The sequence below is a fragment of the Microcebus murinus genome, chromosome 10 (genome assembly GCF_040939455.1).
Source record: "Microcebus murinus isolate Inina chromosome 10, M.murinus_Inina_mat1.0, whole genome shotgun sequence".
Lineage (NCBI taxonomy): Eukaryota > Metazoa > Chordata > Mammalia > Primates > Cheirogaleidae > Microcebus > Microcebus murinus.
Genome location: NC_134113.1, coordinates 81,568,874 through 81,586,122, shown reverse-complemented (window position 1 = coordinate 81,586,122; position 17,249 = coordinate 81,568,874). Strand labels below are relative to the sequence as shown.

At 37.7% G+C, this 17,249-nt stretch overlaps 1 protein-coding gene across 1 annotated transcript in view; it reads right to left on the bottom strand.

Annotated features, from left to right (window-relative positions):
• Positions 1-6,868: 6,868 nt before the first annotated feature.
• The window catches only part of ST8SIA1 (ST8 alpha-N-acetyl-neuraminide alpha-2,8-sialyltransferase 1), a 165,372-nt gene continuing 154,991 nt past the window's right edge, over positions 6,869-17,249 (bottom strand). The window contains exon 5 of the mRNA XM_012785488.3: positions 6,869-14,999. Coding sequence (XP_012640942.1) covers positions 14,513-14,999 — 487 coding nt within the window. The 3' untranslated portion in view covers positions 6,869-14,512. The remainder of the gene's footprint in view (positions 15,000-17,249) is intronic.

Genomic DNA, 17,249 nt, shown 5'->3' with positions numbered 1-17,249 from the left:
TCGGAAGGCTAAGACAGGAGGATCACTTGAGCCCAGGAGTTTCAAGTTGCTGTGAGCTATGATCATGCCATGCACTCTCCCCCGGGCAACAGAGCAAGACTCTGTCTCAAAAATAAAAAAATAAAATAAAAAAAACTCACAAATTTAAAAGAACAGAAATCATGCAATGTTTTCTCTCAGACCACAATGGACTTAAACTATAAATCTGTAACAGAAAGATAGCTGGAAAATCCCCAAATACTTGGAGATAAACACACTTCTAAATAACACATGGGTCAAAGAAAAAATTTCAAGAGGAAATTTAAAAGTATTTTGACCTATATTCTCCAGAAAACTGGTATTAACTGAGTAGCACCTAAGTGGACACATAGGTACTACAGTAATAGGGTATTGGGCAGGTGGGAGGGGGGAGGGGGGCGGGTATATACATACATAATGAGTGAGATGTGCACCATCTGGGGGATGGTCATGATGGAGACTCAGACTTTTGGGGGGAGGGGGGGAAATGGGCATTTATTGAAACCTTAAAATCTGTACCCCCATAATATGCCAAAGTAAAAAAAAAAATTAAAAAAAAAAAGTATTTTGACCTAAATTAAAATGAAAACACAATGTATCAAAATTTACAGGATGCAGTAAAAAAGCACTGCTTAGAAGGAAATTTATAGCATTGAATGCATATATTAGAAAACAAGAAAGATAAAAAAAAATCAATAATCTAAGCGTCCACCTTCAGTAACTAGAAATAGAAGCATAAGAAAAAATATTTGCAAAAGACATATCAGATAAAGGAGGGTTATCCAAAATATACAGGGAAACCTTAAAAAGTCAACAATAAAAGCACAAATAACCCAATTAAAAAATGGCCAAAGACCTTAACAGACACCCACCAAAGAAGATATTCAGATGGAAAATGGGATATGAAAAGATGCTCTGCATCATTTTCATCAGGGAAATAAAAATTAAAATAACAATGATATACCACAACACACCTATTAGAATAGCCAAGATCCAAAATACTAACAGTATCTAATGCTGGCAGGGATATGGAGCAACAGGAACTCTCAGTGCTGGTGGGAATGACTGAAAAATAGTACAGCCACTTTGGAAGACAGTTTGGCAATTTCTTACAAAATTAAACATATTCGTGTCATACAATTCAGCCATCATGCTCCATGGCATATACTGAAAGGAGTTGATAACTTATGTCCACACAAAAATCTGGACTCAAACGTTCATCCAGGCTTTAAGCTCTTATAAAAAAAACAAACAAACAAACAAACAAAAAAACGTTCATACCAGCTTTATGTTTAAATGTTTATTCTGTATTCACTGACAAAACTTAGAAGAAGCAAAGGTGTCCTTCAATAGGTGAATGGATAAATAAACTGTGATATATCAAGACAATGGAATATTATTCAGTGCTATCAAACCATAAAAGGCACAAAAGAGATGAGTTATCAAACCATAAAAAGGCACAAAAGAAACTTAAGTGCATATTACTACATGAAAAAAAAAGCCAATCTGAAAGGCTATGTACTGTATGATTCCACTATATGACATTCTGGAAAAGTCAAAACTACAAAGACCTTAAAAATCTCAGTGGTTGCCAGAGAGTAGGTGGGGGGGAGGGATGCGTAGACAGAACACAAAGAATTTTTAGGGTAGTGAAACTGCTCTGTGTGACACAGAATAACATACAATGACGATTTGATAATAATGGATACATGTCATTATACATTTGTCCAAACCCAGAGAATTTACACCTCCAAGAGTGAACCCTAGTGAAAACTGTGGACTTTGGGTAATAATGTGTCAATGTAGGTTCATCAATTGTAAAAAATTTCCCACTCTGTTGGGAGATGTTGACCACAGGTGAGACTATACATGAATGAGGGTGAGGGGTAAGAGGAAAATTTCTATACCTTCCTCTAAATCTTGCTGTGAATCTAAAACTGCTCTAAAAAATAAAGTCTATTACACACACACACACACACACACACACACACACACAGAACTGACATAGTTTTGTACATTCTTGTGATACCTCGAACCAGGGTTGCGGTTACTGCTAAATCCACAGATGAATCCTCTGTCAAAGTGCTGAAATCCAATGGAGGGAAATACTCTAGAAGTTAGAGGGTTGTAAAAGGTATTAATTCATTTTTTATGGCTGAGTAGTACTCCATGGAATACATATACTACATTTTATTAATTCACTCATGAAAGTAAAACTCAGTGGAAATCAAACAAGTGGGAGGTGGAAGGAGGGAATGGGTGAAATCATACCTAATGGGTACAATGTACACTATCTGGGTGATGTATGCACATAACTTTGATTCAAGCAGCACAAAAGAAATCCATGTAACCAAAATATTTGTACCCCTGTAATATTCTGAAATTTAAAAAAAATGGATGATTGGAAATAAAAAAAAAGAAGTTATGGGTGGAAGAAAAAGCAAACATCACATATAATATGATGGTAATAATTCTAGCAAAATCCTTATCAGAAGCAAGACAAACTGGAAGATCAATTATCAGGGAAATGCAAATTAAAACCACAATGAGATGTCACCTTACCCCAGTAAGAATGGCTTTTATTAAAAAGTCTAAAAACAATAGATGCTGGTGTGAATGCAAAAAGGAATGCTTATACACTGTTGGTGAGACTGAAAACTAGTGCAACTTCTATGGAAAATAGTATAGAGATACCTCAAAGAACTAAAAGTAGACCTACCATGCAGTAATCCCACTACTGGGTATTTACCCAAAGGAAAAGAAGTCATTTTATCAAAAAGACACCTGCACTTGAATGTTTATTGTAGCACAATTCACAATTGCAAAGATGTGGAAGACAATGGAATGACATATTTAAAATGCTGAAAGAAAAGCTTTCAAGCTAGAATTCTATAGCCAATAAAAATATACTTCAAAAATGAAGGTGAATTATAGACATTTTTAGGTAAACAAAAGCTGAGAAACTTTATTATCAGCATCACAAAAAAAAAAAAAAAAAAGCTAAAGGAATTTTATCAGGCAGGTGAGAAAGGATACCAGTTCTACAAGAAGGACTGAAAGCATGAAATCAGTACATAAGGCAGTATATATGCAAAAGTATACTTTTTTTTTTTTTTTTTTTTTAAGACAGAGTCTCACTCTGTTGCCCAGGGTACAATGCCATGGCGTCAGCCTAGCTCACAGCAACCTCAAACTCCTGGGCTCAAGCAATCCTCCTGCTTCAGCCTCCCAAGTAGCTGGGACTACAGGCATGTGCCACCATGCCCCGCTAATGTCTTCTGTATATATTTTTAGTTGTCCAGATAATTTGTTTTCTATTTTTAGTAGAGACAGTGTCTCACTCTTGCTCAGGGTGGTCTTGAATTCCCGACCTTGAGCGATCCTCCTGCCTCAGCCTCCCAGAGTGCTAGGATTACAGGCGTGAGCCACCGTGCCCAGCCCTTTAGCTTACTTTATTGTAAGAATACAGTTTATAACACATATAACCTACAAATTATGTCTTAATCAACTGTGTATGTTATCACTAAGGTTTCTGGTCAACAGTAGGCTACTAGTAATTAAATTTTGAGAAAGTCAAAAGATATATGCAGAGTTTTGAATGTGCAGAAGTGGGTGTCCCTGGTCCTCACATTGTTCAAAGGTCAACTGTACTTGATCTGATAAACATTTGTAGTACACTGCTGCCAACAACTGGAGAACATATGTCCTTCTTAAGTACTCATGGAAGCTGGGCCATAAAATGAGTCTTAATACATTTTTTTAAAAAAACACATACAGTATATTCTTTGGTCTTGCAAGAATTATATTCAAAAGAGAGAAAAGGATACTAGAAAATCTCCCATATTTTTGGAAATTTAAAATGACAGTAAGTAACACATGGCTTAAAGAAAAATCATGAGGGAATTAGAAAATATTTTTAATTTAAAAATAATAGAAGTACAATTTGTGGAGCCAATCCTACTTCCATCCTTTGCTTCCCAGATCCAAATATTCTGATTACAGTCCAAATATTTAATGGGAGAAATCGGTCATTGTCTGTCCAAAACATACGCCTACCACATCCTGTAAAATGGTATCCCGACCTCTCAAGACATTGCGTCTCAGGTAGTCCTTAAAATGAATCTCTGGTGGGCCACGCCAGCTATGTGTAAGGCAGCCACTTTTAGATCAGTGTTTCTCAAAGTTCTTTTCATCATCCCACACCCTCTCTCCCAAGGAAACTTTTAAAATCATTTTTTCTTAACCATTGAAAAATTTTTTCCTAACCATTTTTTTCTGCCTCCTAGAACCAATTTTTTTTTTTTGCCTTTTTGGGGAGCAGTATCACTCCTGTTGAGGCTATAGATGATGTGGTGAAGAGTAATACTCTAGAGTATTACTAGAGTAATACTCTAGAGTATTACTAGAGTAATACTCTAGAGTAATACTAGAGTAATACTATTTCCATCGGCCTGAGCTCCTTGCTACACTTCTTTTGCCATAACATGTGTGTCCCTTGGTCAGAAGGATATTGTACATCCTATAAGATAACAGTGTGCGAAATGAGTCATTCTGTAAGTGCATAGATGGTGCTGCTGGCAGGAGCACTGAGGACAGAAAAGGCAGAATAAATGTCTATTTCAGTAAGAGCCAATTGCTGCATGGGGTCCAGCATGGAACACGTCGACAACCACTCAAGAAATTAACGTCACCGTCTTAGTTTTAGCCTTTATAACAGGTCTAGGGAAAAAAATATGTTGAGTGGATGTCAGCTGGTCTCTTTTCTCAATTAACCCACCATTTTCTCAATGGGCAGGACGAATGGCTTCTTTACTTTACACAAAGTGGTTTTGGTGGCAGGTAAGGAGGTTATACACAGATTCAATAACAGGGCACGCTTGAAGCTCTTACTCGAGGGGGGAGGGGGGCATGGGCAATATATGTAACCTTAACACTTGTACCCCCATAATACGCTAAAATAAAAATAAATAAATAAATAAAAAGTAAAAAAAAAAAATAACAGGGACTAATGCTAATCTGGCTTCCACCACTGCCAAACACCCAACCAACAATAGCAAAGGCCCCTGTCAAACCCCTGGGAGAGAACTATTCTCTCAGAGGTCAGTAATCCACCTGGTAGAAGGTTGATTTCTGTGGACCCACCCAATGACCAATTGTACTCTATTCCTACTGTCTACCCTTGCCCTACATAAAAAGGTCGGATCTTCTTGTTTGATGTCTATCTTGAGACCAATAAACTCATTTTTTTTTTCAGACACAGGGTCTTGTTCTGTGCCCAGGCTGGAATGTAGTGGCCCAATCGTGGCTCACTGCAACCTTGAACTTCTGGGCTCAAGTGATCCTCCTGCCTCAGTCGCCCATGTAGCTGGACTATAGGTGCAGGCCACCTTGCTGGCTAATTTTTTCTCTTTTACTTTTCTTTTCTTTCTTTCTTTTTTTTTTTTTTTAGAGATGGAGGTCTCCTATGTTGGCCAGGTTGTTGTCAAATTCCCGGCCTCAAGCTATCCTCCTGGCTCAGCCTCCTAATGCCCTGAGATTACATGAGTGCCACTGTCCTGGCTCAATCAACTCTTGATTATCTTTCAATCTAATTTTTATTGCACTGTTTATCATGAAAAAATTCCCAAACATTGATACTGATTTTTTAAATTCATGCCCAGAAACCCCCACTCTTGTGAAGGAAAGAAATAACTTTCACTCTATCTGTATAAAAGAAAGAACAAAGAGCTTGTTTTCTTATATTTTCAAAAGCCCAGAAAACTGGACAATACCATTTATAAATGAATTCAATCATCCTGCTTTTTTAATTGTTCATATCATCAAGAATTTAACTGTATATCCAAAATAATAAGTTTTCAAGCAAAAATATAGTCTATGACTTGTAATTATCCTTCCTTTAGGTTTAGGTTTAGAATTCTTGAGTAATTAATGCCTTTGGATTCTTAATATCTGTTTCTGAATGCTTACATTGAAACAATAGAACAGCAGGACTTGGAAAATTCTAGATTTTTTTTTGACTTAATGATAGTTGGTGACAACAAGTTAAATCTGTTTTCCTCATATGGTCTGAGAATAGGTTAGGGTAACCCACATTTATACTACAGCTCTGACTTTTTCTTCCCTCAAATGAATCAGCTAAACACCATGTAGATTTTCCATTTGGTAATAAAATGTCCCTTCCTAAAATAGCTGTAGCCCAAAAAGCTTATTGTGTTAGAATGAAGTCAGAGAATTAATAAGGAGATCTGTACAAAGTACCTTGATCAATTTCTGAGAAGAAATATATGATAAAGAACAGACCAAGGTCACTTTTTCTGATGTCACTCCCTCTGAGAAAGTATCTGGCAGAACGAGGCCACTAGAGCCCAAGGGAAATGGGAGTTTGAAGCAATTATCTAAATAATTCAGATAAGAAGGCACACTTGGGCTTTTCAAAGTCACCCATATGAGCAGAAGAGGAATCTAAATGTTCCGCATCTCGTTTGGAATGTATTAACTCTGGGACATATATGCTGATATTGACTCATTACAAAAAGGAAAAATTTTATCACTAGAGAAAGTGGGCTTGTCTGTATTAATGATATTACACAAATGCTCAATTTTCTTTCTACTTTGTCCAACAAACATTGCCTTTCACTTGCATAAGAGGTACCAATAGTGTTCTCACATTCTATTCATAGCAATTATAATTCAATATTTCTAGAATAAGTTTTTCATTAGGTAGCATGACTTTTCATCTGTGAGAAAACAATATCAGTGTAGCTGGTATGGATACAAAATAGAGCAGGAATAGAACAGGAAAAGAGCCTTACCCGTTCAATTGTGGCAAATAAAAAGACTTCACATGCTATTAAAAAAAATCATTTTATTCACAGGGTATGTTTCCAAGTTTTCTCCAAGTAAAGGAGGTAGAGAAATTGAGACTTACTGAACCTTCTCACTGCCAGCCATAATTACAATGAACACACCAAAGAAAAAGACATGTTTTTACAGCAAACCTCCTCTCGTGACATTGCATTTAGGTTATGTGGAAAGAAACAACTCAGTAGAACCAACAGAGATAGATACTATTTTTCAAGTCACACAATAAAAAGTACCAATTAAACTTTTTTTTTTTTTTACCTGCAACATTTTATATGAAACTCTAAAAAAAGGAAATGAAGAGCATTGATTTTCCCCGTGTTTTCTGCCCATGAAGTTTGGCTTTAATAGAAAGAAGCAATTCCATATACACTTCGAAGGTGATTTCAATTTTATAGACTAATCTATATTCTTTTCCAGAATTATTATATCCATGAACTTGATAGTCAGACTACATTATATGAGAAAAAAAAGAATATTTGAATTTTTCTGTTTTCTCCTTACCTCCAGCCTCTGAGAATTGGCTCCAGAGAAAACAGTTTGCACACAGGTAGCATAGTATACAATGTGCAATAATAGAATTAAAGAGACCAAAGAGAAACATTTTCTTCCCCCAACACTTCTCAAACCAACTATACTGAATAGTAACTAGCTAGAGCTCTAGTAATATCTTAGACTCTTAAAAGATTAAGCAGGCTTTTCAATGGAACTATGTTTGCCTTTTCTCTTCCCTTCTCTCTAAAGTCTCTGACTATGATGTACCCTAGTAGCCATCAATCATCCTAAATTATAAATCTCATATATTATGAGGGGGGTGTCTATAGTAACATAACAGAAAGAAAGCCCATGGGATTGGCGCTTAAGACTGAATGAAAAACAGCAACCAACTGATTCCTTGCTTCCCATGAATATCATAATTTGCTAGAGAAACAAACATTCAATCTATGAATCCTCCTGGGGCTACCACCTAAGGAGCTTCCTACCAAAAGGCTGTACTACATCAACAAAGGATATTTACATCCTATTATCAGACTTCTCCAAGGCCTATGTACTATTGTGCGTTTCTATAAAATAGTCACGTTTGCTACATTTATAAGAGTTCTTTGCTGATGATAAAGATACAACTTGAAACAGACATGGTTACATCTCTAAAGGGACAGAGGTGCATGACAGAAACACATAAGTGGGGGGCACACCAGAAAAAGTTAAGGCATCCTCTGTCACTCCCCAGCCCCCCACAACCAATCCACCATCTCCCTCTTTTCCACTGGCATAAATAAGGTAAGGTGTGTATGTGTGTGTGTGTACACTAGAACATGGGAGAAAATGAGACTATGCCTACTTAAGTAATAATGTGTACAAAAGGATTTTACTGAAGTAATTGTAGGAACAGGGGACTACAGCTTTCTAACTCCGGCTATGTGTAGATGTGGTGACCATGTTGCAAAGGTGACACGTTCTTCTGTCACTGCATCATCATGACAGGAGATCTAGATAATGATCTTACTTTGGGAATGTGGGTCAAAGTGCAGGTGAAAGAAGGACATGAAAATGGGAGTGTTTGCTTCACCCAGCTCAAACACCCAGGAAACCACCTCCTGGGGAGGGGAAGGAAAGAGTGGGGCCTTAAGACCGTCAAGGTCCAAGTGGATAAACAGGTGCCACTCTTCTATTCTCTTCCTAAGTGTCTCACCATCTGGCTCGCCCACTGCTTCCTCTAGCATCTTTTCATCATTGACCATAACAACTGGATGACAAGGTATTTCCTTTAAAATATTTTGAAAAGGTTCCATTCTTGGGACTGCACTCAAGGTCAACAGCCTCTTCCTTGCTCTCTGCTGAACTGCCTTCTGGGCTCATTTCCGATGGTCCCTTCAAATGAAAACCAGGATTTTACCTCTTTTTGTCATTTCGGTTAAACCCTTTTTTATTATAATTTTTGGTTTCTCTTACTGTGCAGAGAAAAAAATAGACATTATCTGATTCCTGGTTTTCTCTGTCTTGGATTAAATTACATCTCTTAGATGCTTACTGGTATTGTGCGAAGCATAGGGTTTTAAAATAAATATCTAAAGAAAGTCTAATTACATAAAAGCAGAGAAAAAAACAGGATCAATATATTTGGATGTTATTCTATAAAAGTTCCAGACAGGTTTGCATCATTGATTATATCCCACAGCTTTAACAGGAAAACAGAATCAGAAAGGATCTTAGCACAATATAGAGATCAATAGGAACACAGACTAGTGACCATACAATATAATTCCTCTTTTGAGCTTTAAAAAGTTATAGTGATGGGCTTTGGCTACCATGCAAATGTTCACAGGTCTCATAAGTCAATTTATAACATTATATTTGTTCCTTATGTGTTAGAGAGAGAGAAGAAATCAGAAATGCTGGCACCACAAAGAAGAGAATGAGAAGAAGGAAACAGAAGCATGTATTTTTTTTTCCTTACTGAAAGGATGAGCAGAGGTCGTGTTATGTTTGCATAAGCTTTCCATTCATGCACTTGTTTCAATCTCTCACCTCTAGGATGTATGTAAAAAAATTCAAAAGACAAGCCTAGGCGGAGGAGAAAGCAGATGGTACCCATTTTTTTTTTTTATGATAGGAAGAAAAAAAAAGCTACAGCAATTATAGATATAAGTCTCCTCCCACTTACAAAATAGACATTTTATAGTGCTCAACCTAAATATTGTGGCCTCATACTTAGGAGTTTATAAACAGACACTGGGCTTCAGAGTTCCTGTGAGTTAGTCTCCAGGGCTTTCAAAGAAGCTCTGTAGGAACTGGTGGAATATTTGCTGGTCTCCTTAGCTTCAAAGACTCAAAAAAAAAAAAAAATCCATCTGAATGGGAAAAAAGCTCCACTTTTCATAATCACCATCAGTGCCATAACTAGGTCAGGGTGACTCGGTCTCAGGACACACCTACATTTAGAGAACACATGCTTAAGCAAAAACAAAGCAATTTAAGGCAGTGTGAAATTTTGAGCTTCTCAGCAAATTTCCACACCACCTCTCTAGTCACAATGCTACCAGCTCAACCCTACAGCCAAGTTGGCTCCCCTGGGGGAGGACAGAGATAGGTGGTCAAGGGTATAGACCTCTCTGACATTTTCTATGCTTGGGGAAAGGGGCCATCTCCTCCTTTCCACTTGCCCCACCGTCTCCCTAGCACACAGTGGAATGAAGTTGCCAAAATCGCTAGCCACGTTTACTTCTATTATAGCCTTGACCTGGAGCGCAGGGCCCTTGAAACTGTCAACCCATTTCCACCCCTGGTGTTTGCCCACCCAAAGTCATGTAATCTGAGAACTGACCTCTATACTAAGAAGATAAAGAAATAAAAAGCACAGTACTACTCTCAGTCCTCAAGTTCACACAAAAATCCTTACAGCTCTTGACCTTTGGAATTCTACAAACATAGAGCAGATATGATTACCTGGTTCCGGCGGGAAAGTATTTACACGACAAAATAATCATTTCCTAAAGTTTTCCATGGACTGGTGACATTTTTTCCCCTTAGATCCCTCCTAACAAGGATTTGTCAGTTAAAATTTTCACAAAGTCAGTATTTTGCAAACATAGAAATTAAAACTTTAGATGGCTGACTTTCTAAACAAAGAAATAGGAGGTTGTATATATTAAGTTATAAAACTACAATAGCTGCTGACAAGAATAAACATTATTGATATTTCCATTTTGGATCATCTGTGTAAAGCTTTTGACTAATCTGGGAATATTTTGGTAATATTTTGGTAAATTTAAAATCCAAGGATTTCTTCAGTTATTTTCCATTTTTAGTCACGCTGTCCAGACTGCTTCAGGTACAAGTTATATTTAGCCTAAACAAATTGTTAGCCACAAGAAGGGCATGAGACGTCACAAAGGCAAACATGGTATTGTCTGAACATCTGCCACTTTGGATAATTTACTTTCTACTTTTGTTAAGATAGCTAAAAGTGAACTGCACAGAAACAAAATCCAGTGAGCACTTCCTTAACTTTTTATGTGAGATTTTTTCAGTTTAGCTGAACAATGCTGTATAAACCTTTGATAAAATACTCTATTTAAAGCATATGTATGTAGGAGTCCTCTTCCACATCAAAATTTTTCATATAACACACTATTTTTCTTTCTTATGGGATGACTTCATCCTTCAGCAATCTTAATTTTCCTGAGGTGTGATTAAAATTAAACAGAGGTCACCCTCATTCATGCTCTTTAGCATCAGTGCCATTCTCAAGTTGGGGCTATAGAAATTAAAAGTCCTATCGAGATGCTCATTTCAGTCTCTCCATCTTTCCTTCTGCCCCCAAGGAGCAACCTAATTTTTGCCACTGAAAAACAATTTTAAAAATTAGTCCGATGGTAGAAAGTGATGCTTTCTCTTGGCAGATGCACCAAAAGTGATTAAATATTTTCTTATTGAATGTGTCTGTCCTAGCCTGAATGTCTTCTGAGCTGAACCTTAAGGGTTCGGCTTAGTAATATTAAAATGTCATTGGCCAAATTCAGCAAAGTACCAGGCCCAATTTCGAAGGTCTTAATTTCAGACAAACAAGATAAAATGATGGGAGTTTAGAATTCAACCTCTTAATAATAATAGAGAATTACAGAGTACTCTGCAGGAGAGCCCTAGAGAAGTCCTTACTTAGGAACACGCAGAAATAAGGATAGAGATGCTACACACATACACACACAGGATGTTTCTTGTTTAGAAACATCTATCTACCCAACCATGGAAAAAAGCATATGTAGGGCATACTTATGAGTTGTCACTATTAAGTAATGCCAAGTTGCAATCTACCCTAGATTTTCATTAAATCGTAGTCATACTCTGAATGGTGTGAACATGTGTGTGTCTCCTTAAGTGAAGACAATGTGGAACAATCGAAATTCCCCTTTGGTCTAATCCAGGGTTTTCCAACCTTGGCACTATTGACGTTTTAGATTAGCTAGTTATTTGTGAGACCTAGGACCTTGACAGTCTCCAGACACCCTTTCCTTCCCTTCCCCAAGGGGTGGTTTCATGGGTGTTCGAGTCGGGTGAAGGAAACACTCTCATTTTCATATCCCTCTTTCACCTGCACTTTGGCACACGCTCCCAAAATAAGAGAGACTGACCTGTGCATTGTAGGACAATCAGCAGGATCCCTAACCTCTACTCATTACATGCCAACAGCACCCTTGAGCCGGGAAAATGAAAAACATCTCCAGACATTGCCAAATGACACCAGAGAGGGGAGAGGAACCACCCTAGCTGAGGAGCACAGGTCTAATCAAACGTTACCAGTATCAGCCATTTCTGTTGTGCTTTTCAGAAGCCACATGGGATAGTTTTACAAATTTATAGCCTAAACATTATGGAGATGTCTACTGTATGAATTTATCCCAGAAAACGTAACAAGATGCAAAATTTCCACATAGTATTTTCAATGGAACTGTGATGTATGGGCTTTATGGAGCTCATGAATTACATTTTAATAATTTTAGCAATCAAAGCACTAATATGAGTGACACATAGTTTGCTCACTTTTGCATGTGTTTTTTGTTAGCCCTTTATACATTTTAATGGTATACTGGGAAAAATGTATTCCTTTTTTAGGTAACTACTAAATAATAACAATAGCTCAAAAGAGGAAATATATTCAGGGTTACACATAAAGTGAATATTTAATACAGCTCACCCGCAGGGCATTCTCATTACCTTTTTATTGTCATACAGGATCAAAACTGCAAACCAGTTCTGCCTAGAATTGATATTCTCAAGTTCTTAACTTTCTAAGTATCAGTATAAGCTGCATTATGTCAACCAGTCATATTGTAACTGCTATCTTCTCTAATAGCCTCAATATTCAATTGCATTTACAAATTGCCTATATCTCCAATGATATAGAATTTTTCTAAGGGCTTTGTTATCTTGAAGTCATGTAAGTTCACCCACCAAAAAATGTCACCTGTCTTAATTTATATGCTATACTAAGTTTCTCCCTTTAAAATTGAAGTAGAATTTTTGGGACAGTTTTATCAACATTTTGGTGACATTTAAAAGAATAAAGATAGTGAGTTCCAGTGTCTCCTTTTAGCTTATGACCTCCCAAAGCACAAAGACAAGGAGAGGCTTTGTCTACGTTTCTCTTATATGAAAACACATTTGGCTGCTTCTGTCTATAGAGTTTTCTTGCTGTGTGTCTAAGCCAGTGAAACAAGATGTCTAAGCAGTCCTAACTGCTACCAAGGAAATAAATAGCTACTAATCCATAACCCCTTACTTGTACAAACGATGCCTTTTGTGACCATGTTCAACCCTGGGCCCATTCATGAAATTCTGGGGAAAGTCAGAATGAGTAAAAACAATGCTGCTCATTCTGGGCAATTACTGGGGATAAGACTTGCATCTCATGCTTGTATGGGCATCATGCACAGCAACCAGGAAATTGGCTTATTTTATTTCAGCATGTAGTGGACAGGACATAACACATTTGCAGCTCACCAACATTCATTAAAATTTTACCATAACACGTTGTATGAGTTCAGCTTTCATAGTTGTGCAGGAATGAGTTTTGTTTAACTTTGTGTGTGTGTGTAAGTGTGGGTGTGTACATGTATACATGTATTCTTGCATGTGTGCAGACATATGCTTTATCTTGGAGTGAAGATACCATGGTGGATAGAAAAGGGATTCGCCTTCTGGTCTGTCTTCCACAGAGACTAAGCTTTTCATCATTGTGCTTTACTTCATTTCTGAACATTAAATTATGAAGACAATTATGGCAATTTACAAATAAATAATGCACTCCCATTTGTAGTCTTTTTGCACTAAAATAACAATGACAATGCAAACAGGCTTACACAATGCAGACCTAAAACTGGGTTTATGTCCTAAATTCTGAGACGGAAAGTGGCTCATGTTATCCAGACTATGAATCAACACAGTCTAAATTCAACAATGCTTCACATTGTCTAAGTAGACTCGACAAAAGAGGAAGAAGCAATTCTTATTTAAAATTTAAAAAATAGAGGGAAACTGTAGTTAATATAGACATGGTTCAACAAATCACAATAATCAGCTGTAGCATTACTCAGTAAGAGATTTTTTTTAATCTACCCCATCACCCACCCACTGCCCCTAAATAGGGCAAAAATAAATAATAATTTTTTTAAAAACCTATTGTTCTAATGCCAGTCTTAATAAGACAAGTTACTATCAGTATTATTATTATTATTATTATTATTAAGCCAGTTTGTGTTGATAATCAGCAACACTTTTGCCCCGGCATTTTCTTTATTCTACCTTGATTAGTTCCTCAGCCTAGTTTGTCCTGTTTTTGAACTGCATCGTCTAGATTTGAACCATGTAAATGTGCTTTACCAACAGCATTTCATCAGCATTTTATTAGCAAATCCACCATGTGCTATCAAATGTTTCATGAGATGTTTCATTTCTTATTTGTCTTCTAAGCCAACATTAAAAGCAAAGTTTTGCTTGGGTTTTTGTTGTTCTTTTCTTGTTTTTTCCAAGTGGCCCCTGCAAATCCATGGAACCACCTGACCATTCCCTCTTAAAATCACATAGAAAACCTAACAAAAATACCCTGTCTCAGTCCCTTCTTCTTCCACTGTCCCTAGGAAGTGGGCTGGGTTGAGGTGTCTTCACATGGATCTAGCTGCATTCTTAGGGCACCGATTTTATGCAGATACCAGAGTTGGAGAAATTCCTCGGGCATGGCATGGAAGCCAGAAAAGGGTAACACGTTGTCATAGTAGTGGTGGCTGATGGGCTGCTCACGCATATTGATGGAAAAGGGCCAGAAGCCATAGATGGCCACCTCTTCACAGAGGCCCAGAGCTGCGCTCACCAGAAAAAGTCCCGTGGACAGGCGCTTGGCATGGATTCCCCTACTTTTCCAGAACTTTCCAATGTTACGCAGAAAGTTGGGGTTGGCAAAGAGCACTGTTTGATTGGCACCGACATCTGACAGTGTGTAATATACCCGCAGGGATGGCTCTGTTCCTGTCTTCATAGAAAAGGCAGGCATGTAGATGTAACTGTGGTTATAGACTTTCATGTTGTCCACAAATGTCTTTCTGGACCACAGTAGGTTCTGAAACCTATTAAAGAGAAAAAGAGGCTCCATTAAACCTGGAGAAAAAGAAACTCATCAAAACCCATTCTACTATCTTCCGATGGCCCTAATAGCTCAAACCATCTCAGCAAAACACATGAAAAACACCTCACTTGCATTTAAAATCCTCCTTGAATTTACCAAGTATCTCACACCAAGTACTCTGGCTTTCCCTGACACCAACACCTTAAATTCAGGTTAACGTTCCTCAATAGGGCTGCCTTATGACTAAAATGCATCGTACATCTTGTTCTCTCCCATAATACGCTTGCCTGGAAGGTAAAATGGTTTAATTCTCATGAATTCATAAAGGTTGTTGGCTGGGATTTTGAAAAAAGCTACCTGTGTGGTCTGTAAGTACAGAACTGGTTTCCTCATCTTGCAAATCAAAGAAATCACTTCCAAGACACCTATTTCCACTGAAATTCTGTGATTTTTATAAGTGTTTAGATTGAACAATGCCACATGATAACTATAATATTACATGGAGAAAGAAAAACTCATTACTGTTATAAAATGATGCAGAGAGTTACCATATGGCTTGCTCCAAAGAACTCTATATTCTCTCAGTTTGGAGTACATAAAGAGAGGATCTCTGGTTTAAATGTATTCAACTAAAATTTATGGTATATATCCTAGGTGTCAGACATTGGGCAGCTAAAAAATTAATGACCCAATTATTTTTATTAAACTAGTATTTTTTTTAAATTTTTTTTCAGCATATTACGGGTGTACGAATGTTTACGTTATGTATATTGCCCTTGCACCACCAGAGCCAGAGCTTCAGGTGTGTCCACCCTCCAGACAGTGAGCACTGCACCCATTATGTGTGTGCATATCCCCATCTCCTCCTCCCCCTCCCATCTGTCAGACACCCAATGAATGTTATTACTATATATGCACTTAAGTGCTGATCAGTTAATACCAATTTGCTGGTGAGTACACGTGGGGCTTGTTTTTCCATTCTTGGGATATTTCACTTAGTAGAATGGGTTCCAGCTCTATCCAGGATTATATAAGAGGTGCTAGATCACCATTGTTTTTTGTGGCTAAGTAGAACTCCATGCTATACATATACCACATTTTATTAATCCACTTGTGGATTGATGGGCACCTGGGTTGTTTCCACATATTTGCAATTGCAACCCTATCAAACAGTGGGAAAAGGACATGAACAGCAACTTTTCAAAAGAAGATAGACTAATGGCTAACAAACATATAAAGACCCAATTTCTGGTCTTAAGAAATTCAAGTCCAGTTTTAGAAACAAAAACACAAATGAGTACAATATAATGCTCTACACGCAATATTGATATTTGCATAAAGCATTATGGAATGCAGATGAAAAAGATAATTCTGCCTTGAAAGAGGGAGTGGGGGTCTGGGAAAGCTACAGAAAGGGGATAACATTTAGATACACTTCTTTAGGCAAACAACAGAAAGAACAGCAGCTAAGCTCAAAGGGCCACTTTGGTCACAGGCAAGAGTATATAGTGCACTGAAACAATGAAGAGGATTCGTGTCCCTGGAATGTGGGAGATGGGAATGGTGGGGGCAGTGGTTGAAGATAAAGGCATGCTGCGAAAAACCTTTTATGTGTCTCTTATTTGTGATTTGGATGTCACTCTGTCCTGGTGGGGAACCTTAGTGACTACTTACAACACTTTTGACAGCTGTCAGTAGAAAGGTACTCTAGTCCTATAGAAGATGATCTGGGAAGAAAGAGGCTTGGGAGCCTGGGGATCGATATAGAGAATGGTGATAGACTCAAGTAAACAAAAAAATAAAAGGACAGTGAACTAGACTAGGGCCTTGCAACTTTTGACTTCTCTCACACAAGAGGAGCTGCCTGTCTCTGGTCGTGTGTAGGAACAGCAGCATCATCAAAGAATGGAACCAAACTATAACTAGCAGACTGATGTCTGGCCTGGTATGTCAGCAGCTTCATCATACATATTTGAAATTAAAATTCTGAATACACAAATTCACAGGACTGCATGTAGTAAGCAGTGTTATTTACTCTGCATGCCCAGAGAGGTGTGTTTCTCAAGCCCAGAAGGAAGGGAAATCTTTGAAGTTTTCTTCATGTCCTTGAGCCAGCAGCCTGCTTTAGCAATTTTCCCTGGGCCCTGACAAATAGAGAAGTGATAATAGGGTTTTTAGGCAGAATGACTTTACCCTAGAAGAAGTTGTAGAATCATATTGCAACCATAGGTTGGAGCTGGGCCAGCCTCTC